Below are 25,917 nucleotides of genomic sequence, written 5' to 3' on the forward strand. Positions count from 1 at the left end.
CGTCCCCGGGCTTGTGGGTCAGCCTCTGTCCCTGGCTTTGCTGACCCGGGGTTTTTCATCCACGACGAAAGGGCGAGGAGGCTCCTTCCTGAAAACTTGGGCCGCCGAGGGTTTTCAGTCTGGATCCTTCCCACGAACTTCCTCTAAGATGCTCACAGACTAGCTTCTTCCAGAGGACCAAAGTCCTCAGCAAGGTGCCCGTGTCACATCCACGATGTGTGCGGGAGTGCCCTGGGCTTGTCGCCGTGGCTGCCAGCAGGCGGCGCTGTCCTCCCAGCGCAGATGGATGGAGTACTGGGTCGTTTCTCCCCAGCGGGCCCGTGGAGAAGCCGGGCAGTTCAGACTTTTTAAAAATCCCTTTACTGCACAGGCTCGTCCTTCCGTGGTGGTGGGTCAGCCGCTCTTACACAGGATGAGCGAGGGATTCCCTTTCTACACTAACCTCACAAACCCTTTCCTGTAGTTATTTCACATACTGTTGCCCCCAGTTTGTCTGGTAGCTGTGCTCCTGAGAGGCCGCCCACAAGCTAGGCCCTGTTTAACCGGCACACAAGAAAGCTCTCTGGCTGAGAAAAGAAGCTGCTGGTGTCTCTTGTACAGTGAATTTCTATTTCTAATTCATGTATGTGCTGCAAGACATCAGCTATTCCTAAGAGTCAGATAAAAGGGAGAACCGCTCTATATGTTTGCCTCAGAGGAAGGCCCCGTGGCCTGGCCCGCCAGGCAGCCAGCTGCTGGAGCTGCGCAGCCCGTGGGCCACGACGCAGCTGCCCCTGGGCCGTGGCCTTCCGTGGACCGTGAGGCTGAGCAGCTAGCTGCCTCTGGACAGGGCCTGCCCCTGGGGGCCCATCTGCCACAGGAGAAAGAGGGAATGCGCCCTGGTCCTGGTGGGCCACGGGCATATGCCTTATGTCACTGATCCCCACTCCCCACGAGGAGGCCAATGAGTCGTGGCTCCACACGTGAGGAATCCAAAAGAGAATGAAGCTAACGAACAGGCACCAGTTTGATTCCATAGTTAGTCTTGCCTCTGAGGTTTTTTTCTCCATGCCCATGTTTCTTCCTCTGCTTTTCTTTTTTAATCTTTTAAATGTTGATTAATTTTTGAGGCGGGAAGAGGGGTAGAGAGAGGGGAAGACACAGAATTCCAAGCAGGCTCCGAGCTGTCGGCCCAATGTGGGGCTCGAACTCACAAGCGGCAAATTTGTGACCTGAGCCACAGTGGGATGGATGCTCAACCGACTGAGCCCCCCAGGCACCCCTCTTCATCTCCTTTCTTACTAGTCCCTTTTCCTGATGATGGGCCAGTGAGCAACCTCTCTCAGGCCCAGAAGGAAAATGAGATGGCATTTAAGATGTTTCAACTATTAGTCGGTAGCCTGGAGGAAGGCATGAAAGTGCTCAGCTACACACCTATCTTTGTGCAACGCAGTATGTCAGCTGCAGGTGAAAGCTTTACAAAATCAGGCATTTCTGTGACATTTGTAGGCCTTGCTCTCCATCACTACCCATAACAAAATATAATACAAATGAATTTATCGAACACTCTGTCCTTGGTGCCTCAAATGCATTACTTCATGTACTCACAGGTCTTTTATTACTCCCATTTTACAGGTGAAGAAATGGGAGCAGAGAGATTAAGTGACTTGCCTCATCACACAGCTAGAAAGGAGAAGTGGGGGCTGAATCCAGACTCTAGCTCTAAAGCCAGCAGTTCCCACTTCTATCCAGAGTCCCTAACCACCTCCTAGTGTAAATTAAATTGAGGGCCTCCTAAATGCCATGCACTGTGCTAGGTGTGAGAGACACAATGACCTTGACCTTGGCCCTAGAACAGTTTATGGCATGGTGGGATGGACACATGCTTTCAGAGGAGTGAGATGGACAAACTGGTGTGAGCACACATGTTGCCACGGGAGGGCAGGCGGCAGCCCTCCGCATATGCTGGAGTGGTCAAGGAAGCCTTTCTGGAGGAGGAGTTATTTTGAGCTAAATCTTGAAGAATTAGCCAGAGTAAGAAGGTGGGGAGGGAGTGTCGGGGCACTGAAGGCTGGACCCACAGAAGCTTATTCTGGGAACTGTTATCCTTCTGTATTCCTGCAGCTTATCCACAGGGGGGAGGCGGAGAGCTCCGGTCAGAGGTGGTCTAGAGTCTGATCTTAGAAGGCCGGAGATGGGAGGTCTCTTCAGGGTGTAAAGATAAATCCAACACCAGTAGCTTTTATGTCCCAGAATGACACGGTAAGACTTGGCTTTTACCAAAACTATTCTGGTGGAAGAATAGAAGAGATTGGAGGCAGTGGCTAAAAATGGAGGCATGGTCCCCACCCAGTTTGGAGGCCATCTTAGAACTCTAGGCAAGGGGGCGCCTGGGTGGCTCAGCCAGTTGAGGATCTGACTTAGGCTCAGGTCATGATCTTATGGTTCTTGAGTTCGAGTCTCCCGTTGGGCTCTGTGCTGACAGTGCAGAGCCTGCTTCAGATCCCCTGTCCCCCGTCTCTCTGCCCCTCCCCTGCTTGCACTCTGTCTCTGGCTCTCAAAAATAAATAAACGTTGAAAAATAAATTAAAAGTAGAGGCAAGGGATGCCTAGCTGGCTCAATCAGTGGAGCATGGGACTCTTGTTCCTGAGGTTGTGGGTTCGAGCCCCACATTGAGTGCAGAGATTACTTTTAACAAAGTGAAATCTTTAAAAGAAAAAAAAGTAGAGGTGCAGGCAAAGGATGATGTGGGTTGGGTCAAGAACAGTAGTGTGGAGGAAAGGAATGGTGGATTTGGGGAAGACCAAGGAGGCAAAGTGAGCAAGATGGGATGTGGGAGGTGAAGGAGAGGACGAAGTCATGGAGAACAGCCTCCCGTTTCTCACTTGGGCAGCGGGGAAGGGGCGCCAGAGGGTGTGCAGCGCAGCTCGTTCTGGGGCGGGGGGTGGGGGGAGGAGGGCAGAGGCTGCTTTAAGTTTCAGCATGGTGAGTCTGAGGTGCGTATAGGACCGCCCTGTGAAGATGGCAGGTAGGACCTCGGGTGTCTGACTGAAGGGCTGGAGATGGGCAGGAGTCAGCACAGTGATGCCGCCACGGCTCGCGGGGTGGATGGGGGCACCCCGCGGTGAGGACTGCGGCAGCCCGGGGACATGTGCAGCGGAGAGGAAGAGAAAGCCAGACCGTCAGCCTCGCTGTCCAGAGGGCAAAGGAGGACACGCTCAGGAGACAGGAGAGTGTGGCGAGAGGCACGCCAGGAAAGCTAAGAAGGGAGAGGGGTAAAAGCACCAAGGAAGTCGGCAAGATGGGGCCTAGGAGGTGCCGTGGCTCCCTGGGTAATTATTGTCACTTGTATCATGAAACAGAAGCAGCACTTCTGGATGCTACAAGAGAGCAAAAAGCAAGAAAGAGAAGGGAAGGAGGGAGCAGGGAGGGAAAACGTCACTGAGACATGGATTCCAGCATCGTTCATTTGGACATTTCCAATGGCTTGAATGGCTTCTGCTGGATTTTAACCTTCATGGTGGCAAGGGAAGGGCCTGAAGAGTTAATAGACAGGACAGGCAAGTTCTAAGTGAAATGTCTAAAATTCAGTGTCCTGTGCGTCTGGGACTTGCACAAGCCACCAGGACCCAGAACAAGCCCCAGAAGGGCCTGACAGGGGCCAACTCCAGGCCAGGGGCCACTACAGCCACGAGGAGACAAATAAGAAAGTAAAGAAGGCGCTCTGTGTTTCAATTCAATTAAGCACTGTGGGCCAGGGACCCGGCAGTCACTTCTACGATGTGGCCTGTCTCAGGGAACCAGAACCTTGCTCGCTCAGTCACATGGCAGGGGGAAGCCTTCCCTAGAGTCTCACTGCCCTGTAGTGGGTTTCAGTAAAGCATGCGGGGGAAGGAAGCCACAGAGGATCTTTCCAGACCAGGTGCTGGGGCTGGGGCTCACAGGGTGGTGACGAGGCACTTGCCAGGGGAGTGGGGGCCACTTCATGTTATGTGCCAGGTTACTGGTGACAGCCAGTAGCTAGTGGTGGCTGTGCGGGCATGCCCTGCTCTCATGGAAGGAAAGAGGGGACATGAAAAGGAAGCAAGGCACCAGTGTGCACTGGTGACAGGAGAGTGACACAGGCTAGACACAAATGGCCCTCTCCCCTGGACGCCCTGCAGGACATCATGTCGTTCCCGCCCATGCCAGTCACCGGTGGATGGGACAATGACAGAGTCAAGGAAGGGTTTCCCCTGCCAGGTGCTTGATGTATTTTGAAAAGATTCCCATTGAAAACAGTTGCGATAAAATAAAAAGGTCTCAGAGCTTAAAGAATGGGCCCTCCATTGTCTGGCTGTCCCACTGCCTGCCTGGTCGTGCGCCCCCGCCCCCGCCACACAAGGAACACACACTGTTCTCATCCACCCTCAAGTACCTTAGGAGCACCCATTCACCTACAGATAGTTGATACCCTCTTCACCGATAATGTTCTCCCTGTATTCGCTAGACTTCCCTAAGGACTTCTGCCAGGCAAGCCGGTTTCCATTAGTACGCACTAAAAACGGATCACTTGAGAAGAACTTTCCAATCTGTATGCTGGCCTTGCCTTAAGGAGGACAGGATTCCTGAAGGCATTTCAATAGTCCCCGCTGCCACGGTGGGGACACGTTGGGGACAGATTGCTGCTCACATCCTGTAGTCAGAGGATGAGTCTTTGCTTTGTAAGGATAATGCTTGTGTCTGAGACTGCTTCTCTGCGGTGTCCAGCCCCCCCCCACCCCCATTCTGGAGGAGGGAATGATAGTCAGGAACCTGGTTGGTCTCCTAATTCTGAGTTCAGAGGTCATTGGGCCACAGGTGCCCGGAATGTCCCCTCTGCTCATGGAGAACATGTAAGAGAAAACAGTAGAAGGCACGTAGCTCTGCTATCCAGACTCCTGATGGAGCAGGTGCTGGGGGTGGGGCGGGCAGAGGCTGGGATGCTAGGGCCTGGGCTGTGCCACCTCGGGGGAGTGGTTTCTCCTCAAGCGAGCACGCAGGTGCCGCAGGGCCAGCCCGCAGCCGGGCGGGACTCCAGACCAGAGCAGCTGCCGTGGTGTGATTCTTTTACACACTCATCTTCTTCATGTGATTTTGCTTGAATGAAGAGGCTGTGGCCAAATCTAGTTCGAACCCTGGGAGAGACCCAAGGTGAGGACCAAGCTAAAGACCTGGGAAGGCCTATTCAGGGCAAACCACTTGGAAGAAGGAATCTCAGATTCTGAGAAATGAGACATGGATTGATGATGCCCCAAGCAAAGTTCTGATGATAAAGAGAGACCTGGGAGAGTCAGATGGGTGGGGTCCAAAGGGAAATGAGGAGGTGTGAACAGGAAATAACTAATCAAAGATGTCAGGGCCCAAAGGGAAGTGGAGAGGCCCCCGAGGTCCATAACTGACCAAAGATGGAAAGAACTAGTTAGTTCTAGGAGGCTTTGCTGGAACCCACAAGCAGTTCCCAATTTTGATCCGGGGTTCTTTTATTATTTTAAAAAAGATAACAGCTTTACTGAGATACAACTGACATACCATACAATTCACTCACTCAGAGGGTACAATTCAATATTTTTAGTATATTCACATAGTTGTACAACCATTACCACAGACGATGTGACATCATTTCCGTCACCTACTTGGAGGTTTTGACTCCTCTACAAAGTAGATGGAGCAACTGGGGAAAGAGCAACCCAGATGACGAGATGACTACATAGTAGGAGCTCAGAGAGCGTGAGAGGAGATGAGACTCGAGTCCAAAGGAAAGAAGGCGTGGAAGGATCTGGTGTTTAAATAGGGACCTACTACGAGGAGGAGGTTTGGTTTTTGTTTCCATTAAGGACAAGCAAACGACTAGGCTCAAGCACATCAAGAATTCAGGTAAAACTTGAGGAAAAAGAAAAACACTTCCTGGCAATGTTTGTAACTTCCTGGGTTATGCTGCCCTTGCAGAGAACACTGATGAATGGTCATTATGGGGTGAATTTTGAGTAACGGGTCCTTCGAGTTTCACGGTGTTGTCGAGGAATCCCTTCAGAACTGGCTGAGTCCCAGCCCTTTTCGTGAGGTGGAGTAGTTTTGCTGAACCCTGTTTTCTAGGGAGAAGCTTCTAGGGGGCCCTGTTACATGCTGGGTGAGTGATGGTCCTGCGGACGGTCACATCGGGCACATGGTGGTAAGCCAGAAAATGGGAGTGGGGTCCCAGCTACAGCTCTCCGTTCCGGATCATTTTTTGATTAAATTCTTTCTGCAAAGGGTTTATGAGTTCCTGCTATGGACCAACTATAATAAGACAAACTCTGGGGGTAAAACAGTGGTTCGCAGCCAGGGGTGACTACCCCCAGGGGACTCTAGGCAATGCCTGCAGACAATTGTGTTGTCCCAGTTGGAGTGCTGGGGGGCAGGTGGGAGGGGGGCTACCGGCATCTCGTGGGAGAGACCGGAGATGCTGTTCAACACCCTCCGGTGCCCAGGACGGCGCCTTATAACAGAGAATCATCGAGTCCCAAATAGTAATAGTGCCAAAGTGGAGAAACCTTAAGGTAAAGAAATAAGATTCAGTTCTTGCTTTCAAAGAATTTGGTCTGTTCATTGTGGTGTTTCTTACCATGGCTTGAAATGTGACCTAATGAAAATTTCTGCACTGAAAAAAATTCTCCAAGGCCCTCATTTGAAGGGATTATAAATAAAACTGAATTCCTAGTACAACTCAGGACTGACAAGCATGGAGCTATTGATGTAAAGGACTTATTACATTCTTACTAACTGACTGGGTTATCAAACCTTACATTAAAAAAAATATTTACGCAGAGGGTGGACAGTTTCCAGGTGACTTATCTTTATCAGCAGGGTGAGCCTCTGCTTTTTGAGTGTATATCTACAACACAGTTAAATGGAAAATAACCTACAAGTTGGGCTAATATAGTAAACCTCAAGAGTTCATCTCCTTTAACTTGAACTTGTTCATAATTTCAGCAGGGCACTGCTACAGACTCACTTTGTTTAGAAACCCCTCGGTCTAATAACAGTTTCAGCTGAATTATTTGCAATATTTGGAACTAGTTCTTTCCAGCACTCATGTATGCTACTTACTATAAAATCAACCAATACGTTAATTAAAATAAATACCAATTTATTAAAATGGCACCCTGAGGACCCCAAATACACCCTATTTTGTTTTGCTGATGTGGGAGGTCAGTTATTTGACCTGGTGCTAGTGAGCTGTTCTGGAAAATTGCGTTTTTTATTTAATGAGGAGCAAAGTCGGCCAAAATGACCTCTCACGCTTTTTTCCCTGCTGTTAAAGTTTTCAGCTTAGCAGCTTTTGAGTGTGGCTTTCAGAGGCTTGGCGTTGCCACCCTTCAGCGTGAAATCTCCCCTTTACAATCGTACCAAGTGCTCTGGGCATTCCAGTCAACTGGAATGGTCTCAAAAATAATTTTTTAAAAATCTGTAATTCAGACTCCTCACTAATTCATACTGGGTTTTGTCCCCCAAAGGATCCAAATTCCTGTGGGTTCATTGGGCTTCAAACCCGATATTTAAGAATCATTGCAAAGTACATATTTTTAAGTTGTTGATATTTAAAAACTGAAAGCTGAAAACTTTTCTGAGCCTCAATTTCCTCACTCGTAAAATGGAATCTAAACCCTTTCCTGCTCTATTAATTATGTTGTTTATGAAGATAATCACTGTATTGACATCCTTTCTCAGGAATTGGCTATCATTCCTTTCCTCCCTACCTCCTTCCCTCTCTCCTCCCTTCCTCCTTTGCTTGGAGTTTTCACCATTGCAGACGTACTTTTTCATGCTTAAAGTATGAGAGTTTTGCATTTGAATTTAAACAAATCTTTGACCTCACTTTAGAAAAATTTCCTACTCACTGTCAAGGACTTCCTTGGTTAGGACAGTAACTATCATCTTTAAATCTTTCATTTTCCCTCTAGTTTTTATTTTACCAGGAGGATCGCTACCCCCAAATATGGATTTTTGTAACTTATTCCAATTTTTTATCATTTCTGAACTGAAGCCAGCTGAAGCCATCTTGACAAATCTGAGCAAATATCAACATTCCTGGGGACTAATTCTATTTCCGAAAAGACTCTGAAAAGCTATTCTTTAGGCTAGCTGGCCCAAACATTTTTTTTAGAAGAAATGGGAAATTAACTCATGAGAAAGCGTCTGAGAGGAATCCTGCTGAAACCTGCAAACAGGCGAGCTGGACACAGTCGTGAGGGGTGGGGGTAAGTGACCGAAGCTATCTGAACCAAGCAGAAGAATGATGAGGCCTGAAGCCTGCCAGTGTCCCCCACCTCCGTGACCCTCGTGGGGATCACGTGCCTCAGACCAGGACCCATGGCTCCAGGCTAATAATTCTGACATAAAGTGTGTGTTGAAAGCTCGTGAACTCCTGCTTTGGGAGGGGGCACGGAACCAAACCGCCGGGGAACTTGGGCTCACCTCGGCCACAGCAACGAGGCCTTTGTTCTTCTCCCGAGTCCCTGGCCTGCGGGTAGCCAAGCGGATTCCAGTTTCCATCAAAGCCTGGGGAGGGGGGCAAGCAGAGGGTGTCACTGACCCGGTGACTAGACAACACCATGTGCGGCCCTCACAGACCTCAGTGGGCACGTCTCCTCACGCCACAGCCGCCTCTTCCCGAAGCCCTCCCCTGCCCCCCAGCCACAAATGGCAGGGCCTGGGGCTAAGCGTAGCACGGGTGGCGAGTCTGGCCCACGGTAGGGGACAGGCCGTGCAGACTCCACACCCCGGCTGGCTGTGGAGCCAACAATTCTCATCCAAAGAGCACTCACGTCTGAGGATAAAGGTCCACTTCCAGACACATCAAAGAGAAATTTGCGGCTTGAGGTTTATAATGGAATTAGAGGCTGCAAATGCCTTCCTTTCCACCTATATGTCACTCAGCTTTAAGCACTGGCTTCTAAAGGCCGGATTGAGAACCCCGTCCCCTCAAAGGCAGGTAAGCAGCAGGTCTTCCCGGGGCGCTGGTGTACAAAGGCGGCCCGCACTGCAGGGGCAGCAGAGACAGCCGCGACCACAGTGAGAAGAGACATCAGGTGCACGGCAAGCGCAAGCCCCGGGCACGTTTGTGGTGTTGTCGTTGGGACTAGAACACACATGCCGTGCTCAGGAAACAGGGCCAGAAACCCACCCTGGGCGCACAGACTGAAAAAAGCCTGCGCTGTGTGAAGGCGGGAAGGAAGGGGTCTGGCTGGTGTCGTTGACCGGGAGCAGCTGGCCTTGTGAGCAGCGGCTGTTTGGTGATCGCCACCACATTGCACTTTGTAGAATAAATTTTAACAACACGGTAAAAGCGCAGGAAAAAGAAAAGCCATTCTTGGTGCTCAGTACGGCACCAGCTGAAATGGTAACCCAATACACGGAGAGCCTGGTAATAAAAGAACAGTCTCACAACTGCCTTTCCTCCTGTTCGTGTTCACGGTAACAGCTGGATACATACTAATTGCGAGACGTGAAAGAAAGAGCTCTAAGTTTAAAAGCAGGCGTGCCATCATCACTCTGTCACCAGCCCGGCTTCAGACACAAGTGTGATGTGCCGCCTAGCAGAGCTAGCCTACACGTCCGCTCGGCCGGCCTCATTGGCAGGGGCGGCTCTTCGCTGCGGGGAAGAGCGCGGGCTGCTCCCTTCATCCCGGTGCTTTGCCTCCAAGGAGAAATGGCTTACCCAGTGGTTTTCAGCTTCGGCACCACTGACGTTTGGGCCGGATCACCTGCTCTCGTGGGGGGGGGTCCCCACGCCTGTGAGATGTTCAGCAATGTCCCCCATCCCTACCCACCAGAGGCCTACAGCATCCTCCCCAGCTGTGACAACAGAAAGTGTCATTGCCAGACGTTCCCGGGGCGGGGGGGGGGGGGCACTGCCGCCTCCAGTTGAGAACTGCTGGGTTAAACTAACGAGGAGCGGCTTTCTCTTCCCTTCCCGACCCCACTCTCAAGGGTCTCTACCCCAAGCCAGGGACATTGCTGGGGCATCTTCTGATCCACCAGCAAAGGACTTACCTCTCCCTCTGAGGGGTCTTCCGTAATACTTTTGGCTTGCAATATTTTCAGTCATTCAGAACAATGCTCTGATTGCCTTTGAAAAGAAGGTCCTCTCCAGCTAAATTCTGAGGGGGGGCGGTGGGGAAGAAGCAGGTACATTTTCCGTTTAGACACATTTGTCTGTTTTGGTCTATAGAAGGCTCAGACACAAAATTCTCCACAGCCAGGGTCTACGGGAACTGGAAAGGGCCGCAGGTGCTTGAAACTCACCTCCCCACCTCTTCCTTCTCTGTGCCACGTTTTTACAAAGGAAGAAAGCAAGGTTTAGAGGGGAAAGTGCCTTGCTCCAGGCTGTGCATATTCCTTGTATGGTGGCATAGGCCAATATAATTCTTCTTTGCCCCAAATGCCTGGAGAGCTTAGGCCCCAAAACACAGAGAACTTGTAGTGCTTTACAAGCAACAGTTTTGGCCAAACCACACCAGTTAAGAAATGCAAATTTAAAAAATGATTGAATGCTGCAACCAATTAGTGCAAACAAACGTTTATTGTGAAATATCCATCCTACCCTTTATTAGGTATTACATCATCAAAGCACTTTGTGGCAGTGAAAATAGTTTTTTTACCCCTCTGATTCACCCAATATTACATTAAAGCTGCAAAAAATGTGCAATCTGCTTGAAAAATAGGTTGCTCTTATTTACTCATTTGTGAAAAGTCAACAGTTAAAAAAGAAAACAATAGTAGCTTATAGGGCCTCTGGAGCCAATTCGCCTTCCCGCTTCCCAACTACTCCCCCAAATAATTAACAAAGATAATTTGTTTTAAATGCCTTCTTATAAAACCAATGCACCTTTCCCCATATTATCATCATAAAAACTTTAAAAAGCCATTATTTACTTTCTTGGAAAAAAGGTGGCCAGCCGTTGTTTTTTGATTGGGAGCATGTGTATTTCCTGGGAGTTCACTTTCTTTAACTTTATGCTCCTGTTTTTGGTGGGTTTCCAGAGGGGCTCCGTGCTTCCCGCGGGCTCTTCTCCTTCGTGGACCTGAAGCACGGACGCCTCTCTTTTGAAGGAGAAATTTTTGGTGGACACGCCCGAGAGGCCTTTGATCTTGCCGCAGAAGATGGCAGGCATGGCATCTTTCACCGAGACGATAACCTTGGCCGCCTGGGACTCGCTCATGATCTCCATGTGGTTTTCAGCCTTGACCTCACCACTGGGTTGGCTGGGCTGGCTGGGCAGCTGGGCGGGGTTGCTGCCGCCCACGTGGCTATCCATCGCAGCCGAGGTCCCGTGGGCCATGCCAGGGACAAAGGGCACCTCTGTGCCCTCGGCGTGACCTGGGCTGTCCACTGAGCCGCTGCTGTCATACAGAGTCTCAGCGGGAGGCTCGGATTTTCGGTGGGCTGCCAGCGACAGGTCCAGGACTGCATCTTCCTGGCAGACGGGGAAGCTGGCTTCACCAGCCTTAAGCCAGGGCACCGACTTCATGGAGAGATCCAGGGCCTCGTTCTCACTCCCCATCTTGATGACCGTGTGGCGGCTGAACTGGAAGTACTCCCTCGGCTGGAGGATACTGAAGGGCTTCAGTTCCTCCTTCTCCAGAGGGCTCGGGGTGCCTTTGAAGGGGTGTAGGCCGAAAGAAGATGGCGGCTTGTGGAAATCGGAGCGGAGCTTCGAGTCAGGACTCTGAGGCACGGGGATGGGGATGGGGATGGGGATCGGCACGGGCAAGGGGACGATCACAGGGTAGGGCACCAGGAGGGTGGCCGGGGGGACCAGGGTAGACAGGGGGGAGTTAAGGGGCTGGGGGGGCACAGGGGCATATCCAGGAGGAGGCTGACAGGGTGGAGGGCCGAGAGCGCCCTGCGAGGGGAACAAATTCTGGAGCACAGCTTCAAATGGCAGCGCGGGCTCCTGCGGCCGGTTGGGGAGCCGCAGGTCCACGAGCTGCGGCGGGGCCTCGGGGTCTGCGGCTCCCTGGAACAGGTTGTTGTGGATAGCACTGGAGGAACATGGGGCCTCCTGCGGCAGGACCAGAGGGGAGTTGAGGTGCTGGAAGACATGCTGCTCCAGCACCACTGGCAGCTGCACAGGGCCCTGCGTGGTCATGACATAGGCGGCATGGCCGTTAGGGTTGAGCTCAGGCACAGGGCTTCCCTCCACCTGCATGTGAATGGGCATCACCACCGGGCTCTCCCCGAGGCACAGGGGCTGCAGCACAGTGGCCGCCACCTTCAGAGCCATACCGCCCTGCGACTCGGCCTGGGGGTTCAGGATGGATGGGGCCGGCACGGTCACCAGGGCCTTCTTTACCAGGTCGGTGGAGTTGATGTTCCAGGCCTCGGTGGTGATCAGCTGGGCCATGCCGTTCTCCAGTCTGTTATTGGCCAAGGCAGGAGAGGAGTCGGTCATGTCCATGGAGAGGTTCTGGGACTGCAGATCGTCCATCACTCAGCTCCGATGCCACTGGGCCTGCAAGGCAGAGTCACAATGTGAACCTTCCATCAGAGACTACTTACAATGGTCTCAAGTGCGCTCTCCACGTCCTTTACAAGTCTTCATATCCCAGCGAACTACAGTGCACACCCTTCCCTAGATGTACACATACACGCTATAGATATTGCCTGATATATACAAACACACCCGAATGATCAGCTGTGCATGGAGAGACCCAATTTAACAGACGACTAAGCTATAAACACAGATGACGTAATGACTAAACAGCAGAGAGAGGTTAAACCGAGTATTTCTAAGCCTAATACTCGGCTTGTATGTTTAGCTTTCGCCAAACACAAAGTTCCGTTCCACATTGCCATTGGATACATGGAGACTTGACTTGCTCACATGCAACTGGATGGCAAGGACTTACTTTACGTCAAGAACAAAATAAGATCCTGTCACATTAGGACATTCTAAGAACGTAGAAGAGTGCCATCCCAGTTATGGAAAGCATCTTAAAAACCCTTTCAAGCATTCTTCCCACAGAGGCCGGATGAGATGAAGAACAGTGTGTTTCCTTAAGGATCGGCACAGTTGTCTCACGGACTTTCTCTGACCAGTGCTATTCCCTTCCCTCCCCATAGCGGGCAAATCCTCTCCACGGGGCTGGGTGGAGACGGGGTAATTGCATGAATGCTCATAGGGTCCGGTGTCCTGTCCCCAATCAGCTCATCGGCGTGACCTGTGACCTTCCCTAACTTCTAGTTGTCAAGAGGAGACATTGCTGATCCTAGAGCTGGGGAAATGGAACACTTGTTGGAAGCAAACATCTTCAAAGGGGAGATACTCTTTCTTGATATCCCCGGCACCCCTGACCGCCTCCTGAGAGGCCCAAAGAACCCAGCACGGGTGCTTCCTGGAGGAAGCAGGGCTGCAGCTGTGATATGACTCTCCATGGAAACGCGTCCATATTTAGCTTCGTTACCATGGAGAAGGCAGGCACCATGTCTAACTCAGAGATCTGTGCAGCCCTGGAGTCTAGTTGGGCTCAATAATAATTCAATAATCCTCAGGCTTGCTGGACAGGCCTGGGGCAACTCAGATTCTCGACCTCACCTGTTGGAGTTGTGTAGACTTTATTCCCGGGTTACCTCGCGTCCTCCTCTCCTCACCCCCAAATTACCAACATACCCTCCACAACCTGTATGACAGACCATAGCAGTAGAAATAAACAAACAAGACCTCGCTACAGGAAGGCAGCTTTAACAAATAAACAACCGTGTGGTATTTCCAGATAATCAAAATGTGTCTAATGCACAGAATTAGGAGTTTCTCTGAAGCATGAGGAAGGGTGCCAAGCGAAAGGATGCTATGCAAACAACTTTGAGGAGAAGGACTAGCTGGTAATGCCCTCGGCAGGGTTCCCAGTGGTGCCTCTGACAGAGGGCCCCAGAGCCCAGCTCCCTAGGGGCAGGATGTCCTCTGGAAACCGAGAGGTGACCCAGCACACTGGCCAATAATGCCTTTAGGGAGGCAGCCCATGCCAGGGAGCTGAGGGCGCCTGCCCCCACTGAAGGACCTAGATTTTCCTGGGAGGGACGCTCCCTGATTGGGCCCAGAAAATATAATTTGTTCACTCATTCCTTCACACATTCATTCATTCACTCACTCATTCAACCCACTGATCGGCTGAACGCCTACTGCACACCAGCACTTTGCTGGGCGCTGGAGATGCTGTTGGGAGCCTGCCAGACAGGGTTCCTGCTGTAGTGGAGATTGCGGTCCAGTGGTGCACACATCTTTCAACAGACAGAGATTTGCTAGCGTGAGAAGGCTTCAAAGTTACATCACGAGAGGCATCGACAGCAGCAGGACGAAGCGTGGGTAGCCACTCACTCATAGCCCTGTAAAAAACCTGAGAACTTAGGGTCTCCTCTGGAAGGGTCTGCCCTGGCCCTCACAGTGGCCAGGGCTCTCAGGGTGGGGTGAGCAAAGGCTAAAATAAAAGGGATGCTGGGGTGGCACTGGTGAGGACAAGGATAGCAACAGAAAGAAAAGGCACCCATGGGCACCCATCTGAGGTGGGTTCTGATGGCCTTTGAAGCAACTACTGGGAGAGGTCAAGACATTTTGTGTGCTATCTTCGGGCTTCCTGTGAGTTGAAGACTCCTTGCTTGTCGGCTCTTCCAGACAAGATGGCCTCCCTCCACCCCCCTGCCCGCCGGCCTCTGTCTCCTTCACACACCCCTGCCCCCCTCGCAGGCAGAGAAGGCAGACTCCTCAGGGCTTCTCTCACCTGGTCTTGGCCCACACCTTAGCTCGGGAGCCAGCTCTCGCCTCTTGCTGCCAAACCTCACTCCTCTCCTGCCTGGCCCTGGTTCTAGGCCTCCACTCCTCCCAACACCTTACGGTTCAGAGTATGAGGAGGGGGCTTCGCCAGGACAGGGGGCCCCTGCTCCTTCCACAGATGGCCAGAGCCAAAACGGACTGGGCATTTGCCGTGTGCCAGGCCTCTGCCAAGAATGTTCAGAACTTTCCATGCATTATTTAATCATCAGAACAACTGTATGAGAAGGGGCCTCTAAGTATGCCCATTTTGCTAATGAGAAAACTGACTCCATAGGAAGGCTAGGTGACTCGGACAAGGGACACTGATGCTGGGATTCGAGGTTCAGGGTTAATCCCAGGCTGCTTCTCCCAGTGGGAGCTGTGAGAGCCACAGTCGTTCATGCATTTCGTTTCTTGGCAAGAACAGTGCTCCCCAGCCACCCCTTCAACACTGAGCGCATGTGCCTGCAGAGCTGTGTAAAAGAGAGCACTCGAGCATGAGATTTCTTCAAAGTGGTGGCCAAGTCCTTTCCAGAAAATCATCCAACTGTTTGCTTATTCTCTTTTGTCCACCAGGACCCTTCTCTGTCCCTCTCACCAGGGAAGGAGCCAAAGGGTCACCAGAGCTCCTGTCTTTGGGGAGGACAGCCCCCATGGGGCGCCCAGTGACTACTTTGGCTGTCATCTGGGAGGGGGAAGTGAGATCGGGCCCACGCTTCTTTTCCGCTTTGCCCCATCCCTGCTCCCAGGGCTTCGAGTTCCCAGCGGGAGATCTAAGGGCCTCCCTGTAGCTCACAGGTGCTGAGACCTGACATCTGTCTCAAAGGCTGAGGCCGAGAGGATGTAGGCCTTCTCGCCCTGCACCAGAGTTCCTGTCTGTGGGCAGTAGGCTCTGTGAGCACCGCCAGTCACTTCCCTAGAGCCTCTGGCCTGCTGAGATGAGGCTGGTATCTGGCTGTACTGGCAAAGGAAACAGTAGCCCTACCTTCATCATGCACCCTCCTGCCTCCCAGAAAGGCTCTTCTCTTTCTCTCTGCTCCCCATCCCCTTGTTGCTCCCCTGCCAATGGGTGCCCCAACTCTGGGTCGGCCACTGGGGTCCTGAGCGCCCAGTGTAGGCACATTGGGTGGAGCCACTGCAGGAGCCAGTGCTGGAAGCCCCAGCAGTGACCCGCACTCACAGCCAGCTCGTAAGATGAGGGCTCACGAGGCTAGTGTCCACCCCCTCCCGGGGATGAAAGAGAAGCGAGGTGACTGGATAGAAAGTGGAGAGCATGGGCAGGCAGGTGTGCTGAGGGGCTCTTCAAATCAGGAAGTATCCTAGGAGCCACCAACTCATGCTCAAGTAAAGGGGCATGGTGGCTTCAGAGGGGACAGGGAATGTTTCATTCAGATTTTTCAAAACATCTTTTGCAAATGGGTTTAAATGAGGTCACCCGTCTGTCTTGCCTGCACCCATGATGACAGGGGAACAGGGAGTTAGGGGCCAGGGGTGGCGAGTGCAGTGTGGCCGGATGGGAAGTACGCAGTTTGGATATGTGGGTCACTCTCAATCTCTTGGCCCTCGGCCAGCTACTGGAGCTGGAGGGTTGGGGTTCACCCCAGTATAGGCTGTGTGCCCCCCAGATGGAGACTCCAGGGAAAAGCCTCAGGGCCCAGGGCAAGTGAGGCGGTGAGGAGAGGCTGTCTGGGGCAGTAGCTGGGCTCGGAGACCTGTGGGATCACAGACTTGTTATACGGACCCTCGTCCAGCTGTCATCAAGATCTAAGTCAGCCAGAGGCAGCTTCTCCCTGGCATCTGGACCTCCGCCTGGAGCCCTCCTGGGCCTCTGTGTCCCCCGACCAACTCCTTCCTGTTCACCTGTCAGACTCTGTGGCCCCCTCTGAGATCTCACCCCCGCCTCACTGAGCTCCCACAGAGCACCCCAACCTGCCCCTGTCTAGTCCTGAGCCTCCCCCTCACACTGGGGCTGCCTGCTCACCGGCTTCTCCAGGAGGGAGGGGCCACCTCACTGCCACGGTAGGTGCTCAGGAAACACTTTCTGAGTGATGGGTGCCTGAATGAGTGTCTAGGCCTTCCCGAGTCCGGCTTCTCCTGCCCAGCCTCTGGGGCAGGCTCACCATTCACACAACCGTGGGACATCATGGCTGGAAGAGGCGGTCAAGTTCACATCTCCATCCCCTTCCTGACTCTGCTTATGGATGAGGAAACTGTGATCCAGAAAGTCTGACCAAAATTTTGCCCGAGACCAGTTATTGCAAAGGTCACCGTGCTCTCACTGTGACAAAAGCAGAGGGTCAGGCCCCACCGGCACCGTGGAGGGTAATGTGACAGCCACCCGCCTTCACCGGCCAGGGGCATGCGAACGAATCCCCCCTGGACTCCTGTGTTTCTCTGACACACCCAGGAGAGAACCAAAGCGAAGCTGCCTGTGTGCTATTTTCCTTTTAAGGAGGTACATTCTCGAAGAAGCCGACCTGGGGTCTAACTCAGCGACAGCCAATTAGGGCCAGGTCCCACATCCGCACCCACCAAGTGCCGCTGCAAAAGCCATGCCTGCCTGATGGGCCTGCTTCCAGAGCATTGCCCAAAATGTTCGCGTCGCCCTATAGGCCTCCTCACACACTGACATTTTTATAATGAGGATTCATCTATGGCTTAATTTAAAAAGCGAAAACACTTGAACGCTCAGATAATGCGGACTATCCTCTGGGTCCTAGAGTCCATCTATTTCCTTGTTATGGGCATTTATCGCTGAGTCTCTCTCTCTCTCTCTCTCTCTTGTCTCTCCCTCACTCCCTCTTTCTCTCTCTCTCATACACACACACATACACACACACTCACTTATTCACTCACTCACTCACCAGAGAGCCTAATCCCCTCATGCCTAATGCCTACAGCCACATCCCAAATGGTGCCATGGGGCCGCCTGCAGGGCCTGCACCAATTCCAACTGAAGGAACTTCAGATGTGGCCATGAATTCCACGCTGGCCCAAGACAGAGTCCTCAAGACCAGCTCAGGTCTAGTCTGGTTTGTGAGCAGGGAATTTGAGAAAGCCCTGGAGCACACCAGGAGTGCCTCTCAGAGCCCCAGATCAGCTTCTAGGGAAAGGCATGATTTTACGTTGGGAATGTAGAGCACTTTTAGCACAGAGACAACTATCAGGATGACCACAAGGCCCTGGCCCGCAGAGCCGGTGCCCCCGAGCAAACCCGTTACGGCTGGGCACCTGGGCCTGCGGGGCAGAGGTTACCTCACAGCCACTCCGACCAGGGGCCACGACCTGAGGTCACTGCAAGGCCAGCCCAGCCTCAGGGAAACCATCGTACGGAGTCTGGGCTGCACTGGGCAGACCCCACGCCCGGGCCCCGGCCCTGCCCTTGCTCCCGAGTATGCCCCCTTCAGCCCCAACAGCTGGCAGATGTAACCTGCTCTCTTCTTCCACTGAAATAAGCCTCATCTAGATTTTTCTGTCAAGATAAATTTCTTCCTTTACAACATTCATTTAAAAATATATATCTTGATAATTCTCTCAAGATACATGTTTTTGAACTGTAAAATATTGACAGCTTTGATTTTATGAAACCTGTAGGTAGTTATCAATTATTTCATGCCAAAATAAGATATGCTATGTGCTCACTGCTCAAAACAGGATCCCTGAAGCAGCTGCAGCATCATCTCCGGGAAACTTGCTAGAAATGCAGGCTCCTGGGTCCTGCCCCAGGCCTCCTGCATTGGAATCCGTGGGACTTTGTGGGCACGCATGTTAAAGTCTGTCAAGTTCTGGCTTAACACTGGTTCACAAACTTGGATGCCCATTAGAATCCCTTGGGAGCTTTTAAAAACTATGGCTGTCTGGGTCCCCTTGCCCCCAACTCTAATTTTTAATTGGTCTGGGGTGCAACTGGGGCTCTGGGGTTTAAAAAAAAAAATCTCCTAGGTGATTATACTGTGCAGTCAGGCTGGGAACTCTTAATCCAGGGGCTGGAGAATGAGGCAGCTGGTCAGCCAACCTTCTGAGAGGCTGTTCTGCCTTTGTGCTTCACAGGAAAAAGTGAAGCCATCAACTGAAGCCCTCCCAACCTCTCCCCAGCTCTCACGGTGTTTCCCCATGTCCCCTTGCCCCTGGGGAAAGGTGACACATCTCTCCCTTTTGCAAGGCTGACTTGGCAGAGAACTCTAAGAATCCTGCACCCCTCCCCTACCAACCACTCTCCATTCTGAGTCTATTTTCTGCTTTCCACCCAGCACTTCAACCACACTCTCAATGATTGACTTAATTCTGTATAAAAATCCCCAGCCACCTCCTACGAGTTAAATGAGTAATGCCTAAGTTTCCTCCATTAATACAGCGTGGATATGGTTTCACCATTCAGGACCTGATATGCACTAAATATCTAAGAAGTAATTCCAGCCGGGTAAAAAAAAAAATGGTTTTGCTCTCCCCATAGGGTGTAGTAACTGTTAGTTACTTGTCTCAGTGATTCAATTTTCTGAGCTTTAAACACCAGCACAGGGCCATTCTACTGAAGCCGTAAACACAATTGTTACATGAATGTGTTCCCAAATTAGTGAAAATACAGAGAATACACAAAATCGTCGCTGACCTTAGAGGTGATTGCTTTTTATACCCAGGGCCCACACAGCCCTCCAGAAGGAATATGACCACTCAGGGTGAGCTTGGGAAATCAGCTCCTGGACATGTCATTTCATTTATGGAAATAGCATTGGCCTCGTGGTGCGGGCCTGAGTGTCCCCTTCATCTGGATGGCCAGTGGCTGTGGGCATTTCTGCAGAGAGCATGAACTGCAGCTCTTGGCTCTCACGTGATGCCGGTGAAACTGGGCAGAGGGGCGAGTCACAAGGGACCAGCAGCGCCCCTGAGCATCATCGACACCAGGGGACCTCGAGGTCTTCCCGGGCGCAGGGGAAGGTCACCATAAAACTTATTTACGGTCATTTTGCCACCTCATCCATCCTTTTTATTCTATTATTTTCTATTCTATAGCATATGTAACAAACAAATACAGGTGGACACATAATTTTGTGTATGTTGCATTGGGGGACTGTGCAAAAAGTTTTTTCTAGTAGGCATGCAAGAATGAAAATGCTGCAACTCAGCAGGAGAGATGATGATGTTCCACTAGAGCAGGAGAGGGATCTGAGAGGGCGGGGGTGGTGGTACTGTGGGGGTGCCCTGCCTCCCTCCTTGCCCAGGTGGAGAATGTCAGATGTCTTTGCATTTACGATCTCACTTCATACTCCCAGTTATGTCTAACCCGCCCCCAGGGACGGATGGTGGTCCTCGGGCCATGCAGGACTGCATGAGGGCTAGAATGGGAACTAGGTTCACATCCACTCACTCATTTATTCTTGCAAAATATGTGAGCACCTACTGTGTGCCAGGAATGTACTTCCCCTTCCTCTGCCCTGGTACTGTTTTCTCCATAGGCTGGTTGCCTTTTCTCTTGGCTCAATTCCCAAAGTGTGAACCAATTGATCCTCCCCTGGGGTTGTCTGCTTCTACTAGGGCTCCTGCAAGGCTCACGTATCCTGCAGGGGTGAAGCGGTAAGTATGCAGAGGAAGAACACCAGTCCCGAGACAGCAGAGATGTTAAGGCAAGGACCTCTCTAAAGTAGAGAAGAAATGCTTATTTTCCAGAAACTTCAAGGAAAGAAGATTCCTCTTTGGGTCTTGGTGGACCTTGGAATCATGGGGAAAAAATCCTGAAGAGCTTTGGTTGGTGGCAGAGGATACTCACCTGGACAATGAGCCGTGACAGTCAGTGAGCGTCTGTCTCTGCATTTGGTCAAGGTCCACAGCCTTGCATAGGACACAGAAGAGCCCAAACACCCTCAGGTGCCAGTGTGCGAGGGGCCACCTTGTGCAGGAGCACAGGTCACGTCTAAGGTCTCAGGCTGGGGTCTATCTTCTTACAATACTGTGCTTTTTGGAGATTTTTTTTTTTGGCAATAAAGAAACCTCTGAAATATGGAACAAAAAAGGGGGAAAACCTGCCTCTGGAAGAGAAAATACTTCTAATTAGATTGAGATACAAAGGTTAAATTTTTGTTCTGGGAAAAGGACTGTTTATAATCCCGTGTCATAAGCAGGACATTTTCCAGAAACTCGTGTGCCAGAAATAGACCCTTTGAGGGGTCACTGGAAGGAAGGGGTGTAGATTTGCGAAGTCAAAGGGCTGGAGTTCAGGTTTTCCCTTTCTCCTAATGCATGTGAGCCCCTCAACAGCTCCTGGCACAGAAAGAGTGCCAGGCTCAGGCCGGGCACTGGGCCCCCCATGGCAGTGCTCACAAGTACAAGCTTTGAACTCAGATAGGCCTAGGATCAAATTTCACCTCTGCCTAGCTTTCCTAGCTGTGTGGCCTTGGGCAAGTTGGTTCTCAGCCTCAGTTTCCCTCTCTGCAAAACGGGGATTACAGACCTGTGGTAGTTGTAACGATTGAAGGAAATAATCCACGTAAAGTACTTGGCACCATGCCTGGCACAGGGAATGTACTCAACAAAACATGGCTGTCGCCACCATCACCATCATCACCGTCAATATCATGGTCTCCAGCCTCATCATTTTCATTGTCTAAGCTGTCATCATCATCGTTGTCACCTTGTCATTGGCATCACTATCATCATCAGATTCACTGCTCATATTTCCTCTGAGCATCTTAACATAGCATTGCCAATGCTCCCTATGGGTTTGTACATTAAGCTCCCAAGTTAAAACCCAGTTTGTTCAAAGAGTCACTTTCAAATCAGCTGCAGGGAACTGGGAAGGCATACAATGTAGAATTAATGTTATATACCTTATGTGAGGTCCCCACAAATATTCACTTGCTGAACATAGCTGAAACATTGAACGCTTGTAGTGAAAACCTGAAAACAACATTGTCGCACTATTAGAAATGAAAGACCATGGGAAGACAACTGAATACAAAAGTCTATTTCTCATTCAGGCAGACAGGCTGGGGGAGAAAGGGGAGGGGTGGCCAGAGCCTTCTGTATCTTGAATATGGACTCATGAGTATTTATTGCTGATTGGCTATGATGTGTACTTTCACTTTAGGTCCCATGGGTTTCCTTCTCCCTGGCGCAAGGGCCTAAGCAGCTCTCCTCTCCTGCTTATCAAGTGGATTAGGGTCATTCTCACTCAGAAGAGGAACACAAAGAAGGGGTGGAATAGCAGAGGAAGAGGGTTAAGGACAAGAGGGAGAGGGGAAAGTAAACGGGTCTTCTGAGACAATTGGGCAAGAGTTAAAGGAATGAAATGGGGAGACTATTTAAAAGTATGCATAGGTCCAAGTGAGAAATAGGTTGCTCAGCTGGATGAGAGAAGACCTGACAAACTGGGTAACACGGAGAAAAGCACTATTATTCATCTGGACACAAGGGGGCGCTGTGGGCAACAATAGCTTGGTTGCTGTGCAGAATGGTGGAGGCAGAGGTGGGACTGGAGCTTCTCAGGAGGATGAGGGCGTGAGGAAGATAAGAAACTTCACCAGCACTAGCGGTATGAAAGGGGGGTGATCCAGATTTGGGGAAATCTCCCATGCTTTTAAAACCACCGAGCACATTCACTCGTGACTTGGCTGAGCTCTCAGGTCTAGAAAAAACCCCCACATAGATTTATCTTCTTTTGATGCCTGATCTTCATTGTTGCCTACACCTCACCCTTCCTTGGGCAGTCAGAATTGGGCTTCCCCCATTAAAATTGGGTTTTCCAGAAAGAAGCTGATAAAGTCATTCTCAATGAAGTCTATGACTGATAGGTTCAAGGATTATGTTTCCTTTATTGGTATAATAAACATAATCCAATCAGTGGACAAAGTTATGGACAAAAATAAAACTCTAATCTAGGGGTGTCAGATACCAACCATAGGAAGGACCTTACTTTCTTGAAATCTCTCCACAGAAACAAGAACCTACAACTATGGCCAGGATTGCTGGCTCCACTAAAAGGCCTTTGAGGGGCACCTGAGTGGCTCAGTCACTTGAGCATCTGCTCAGATCATGATCTTGTGTTCATGGGTTCGAGCCCTGCATCAGGCTCTACGCTGACAGCTCAGAGCCTGGAGCCTGCTTTTGGATTCTGTTCTCCCGCTCTCTCTGCTCCTCCACTCGCACTCTAAGATAAACATTAAAAAATTAAGTAAGTAATTAATTAAGTAAATAAATAAATAAAAGGCACCTGAGGTTCAAAAAAGGGAGTGGGATGTGCCCTCAACCTCTAAGCACTCAGAATTAAGTGACGAAGTGAAGGTGAGTCAGTTATTCATTCCTTTATAGACTCAATCAACAAATGCTTACTGGTCACTCACAGGAACCTCATGAGTATGTGCTTCCTGAACACTGAGATTTTAGCAGTGTCCAAAGGTGTCCTTACTTCATGGTACAGGGGGACCCTGTTGCGGAGCTGGCTCTCTCTTGAAACTCTGGCTTCTGTCTTAGCAGATTTGCATGCAGAAGTGAGGGGCTCTCAAAGGACCGTGTCCCCATGTACAACGTGCCACCGCAGCGGTACTGCCACGAGGGAGACTTACTGAGCATCACGAGTGGTGGTGGATATGGTAGGAGGGAGGACTGTTGGGTTTTGTGATGAACCCAACCAGCTAGGTTGCTCCCTAAACAGACTGATTTGCCTGGAAAGTTTATTTGGGAGAAGATCCCAGAAAATACCACTGAGGCAATGAGACAGGAAAGAGAAGGATGGCAGTTTATCACCTAAGTTACCCCTGCAGGCAACCAGGGCTCGATCCCCTCGGGGGGATGCTGGGAGGCAGTGGAAAACACATGCCTCGGGTCGGGGTGTTTAGTTGCCAACCTCCACCCATCACAGCTCAAGGGCTGCTGCTGGACGCTGTGTTAATTCCTTGGTGCTTCGAACTAGCCCAGCTGGCGGGCCTACTGTGCTCCCGAGGGGAAAACATGTCCTCTAGAATAGTCACAGCTATTTGCAGTAGGCGGCCTTCGGCATACAGAGGCCAGTCTGAGGGGACATGGGGGCCGGGGACAAACTATGTCTGCCACACCAGCCACGCCCTAGAAAGTTGCAGTGCTTATTACGTGAAGACCTAAATACCACCGATTCAGGCTACCATAGCCAGGTGTTTCCCCACTGCGTGACACTTTCTGTGACCCTGTGAAGAGGACCCTCTGTGCTGATGACAATCTCCAGGCCATGGAGGAATCAACTCATGAGAAGCTGCTTCGAGATCCCACAAGGAGCCTAGCACACAAGAGGGCCACAGACAGTTCTCTTTGCAAAAGCAAAATCGGCTGTAGATGGTCAGTTTGGCCAATGTGTTCCTTTGCTAGACTATAACCGCGGCCCTTGGGAAAGTCGTTTTCATCCTATTTGTGCTGGTTGGAATGCTAGATGTTCCCGTGATGGGCCACAGGGGGAGTTTCTCTGCTGGTGATCCCGTGTTCCAACTCAGGGACCAAGAAACAATACATAAACAGATGCCACTTCACTTCATCAGCTGCATACCTCCTAAAAATAAAAATATAACAGCCTTGACCTGAGAACTACCCAGACAACAGGGGGAAGAAGAGGGTGGGGAATGCTCATCTTTTAAACATGGAGCCTTCTTTCTGGAATTCTGTTTGTCAGAAGTGTCCCTCTGCCTGGAGGCAAGCGCTTTAAAGCGCAGAACAACACACTGCAGAATCTTAGGGCTGCTGAGCCTTTTGAAGTCCTATAAATTCACTATATTTACCTTAAAGCAAGTATCGTGACTGCAGCTCACACAGCGCGCACGCACACACTGTACGGTGGGTGAGGAGGAGTGAGACCACCTGCTGTCCCTCTAACTCTCAAACCAGAATTCACGTCAAGTCTACTGTGTCCTCACCTAGTCCACCTCGGGGTTCCAGTCATCACAGCTCTGACTCGCCCTATGGGTCAGATTTCAACAGAGTCGATAGTGGGGTGAAGTGGCAGGTTCCAGAAGTGTGGGAGGAAAGCTACAAGAGGAAAGGGATGTGGGGCTCAGCCAGGGGTGGAGTCCAGGGCTCATGAGGGCTTGAGGGAGAGACGGGGTGCTGTGAACCTAGAGGGCACCTGGCTCTTCCACAGGGTGTGAAAACTTGCCGTATACCCCCACAAGACTGCCATCTCAACCGCCACGACTCTGAGGTCTTCGCAGATCCCGAGGAACGGCGTACCATGATTCAGCAGGGAGACCGTTAGGGTGGGAGGGAAGGAGAAAGGAGATTAATTTGCAGGGCTTTGCTAGTTCCTTCTCTCTTCCTTTGTGTCTCTGTTTCTCTGCCTCTCTCCCCTTCCTCCTGCCACATATACATGCTCACAAGATGATACTAATAAACTATTTACGAAGCATTTACCTCTGTGCCAGACACCCTGCTACGTATTTTACATTCATTTTCTCCTCTCCATGACTCAGAAACCCCAGCACATCAGTACCACTTTGGTGTGAATTGGTTTGCTGGGTTTTTTTCCTTCCAGGAATTGAACTGTGAATCTCCAGGGAATGACTATTTTGATGGGAAGGAGGGCCAGAGCCTTCCAGAATGTGAACGACTTTTAGTACAGAGAAGGTAGGTCTGAGGGCAGTGGGAAAAAGAGAGGGCAAAGGTTCCTGGCATCGTGTGTAGGGGCAAATGGGGCTGGGGAAGGGCAGGGAGGGAGGGAGAAGGGGAAGAGATCTTCTGGCTTCTGACCAGACTCTAGAGTTCCCTGGCCTGCTTCTGCATCTGAGGCAGGACCCCCTGAGTTCCCCCTCCACCATTTCCATTGCAGCCAGCCACTGCTGGCCCCTGAAGCACACAGGAGCTCCCTTTTTTTGTTGTTTGTTTATGGACTAACCCGTCCTATGCCTCGGGACAGGCCTGCATCCCAGGCAGGCACTCATTCCAATCCTTCCCAGGAATATATTTCATCTGTGGGTGACTGGTCAGCTGTTCACCATAGTCATTTCCCGTTCTGCCTGGACTATATTTCCAGCCTCCTTTGCAGTCAGAGAATGTGGGTGGAAGCAATGTGTGCCACATCCAGGGTTGGCTCCTACAGGATGCTCCAGTCTCTTCCCTCTTGCTTGAGCTTGATGCACCGGGGCCTCCTAGAAGCTACCTGTTGGAGACAGTGGAGCC

At 51.1% G+C, this 25,917-nt stretch overlaps 1 protein-coding gene across 2 annotated transcripts in view; it reads right to left on the reverse strand.

The window, feature by feature from the left end:
- Positions 1-10,543: 10,543 nt before the first annotated feature.
- Positions 10,544-25,917, reverse strand: part of RAI2 (retinoic acid induced 2) — a 57,541-nt gene continuing 42,167 nt past the window's right edge. For both annotated transcript variants that reach the window (XM_029930099.1, XM_029930098.1), the window contains exon 2: positions 10,544-12,495. In XM_029930099.1, the coding sequence (XP_029785959.1) occupies positions 10,912-12,471 (1,560 nt within the window). In that variant the 5' untranslated portion in view covers positions 12,472-12,495 and the 3' untranslated portion in view covers positions 10,544-10,911. The remainder of the gene's footprint in view (positions 12,496-25,917) is intronic.

Source organism: Suricata suricatta, chromosome X (genome assembly GCF_006229205.1).
Source record: "Suricata suricatta isolate VVHF042 chromosome X, meerkat_22Aug2017_6uvM2_HiC, whole genome shotgun sequence".
NCBI lineage: Eukaryota > Metazoa > Chordata > Mammalia > Carnivora > Herpestidae > Suricata > Suricata suricatta.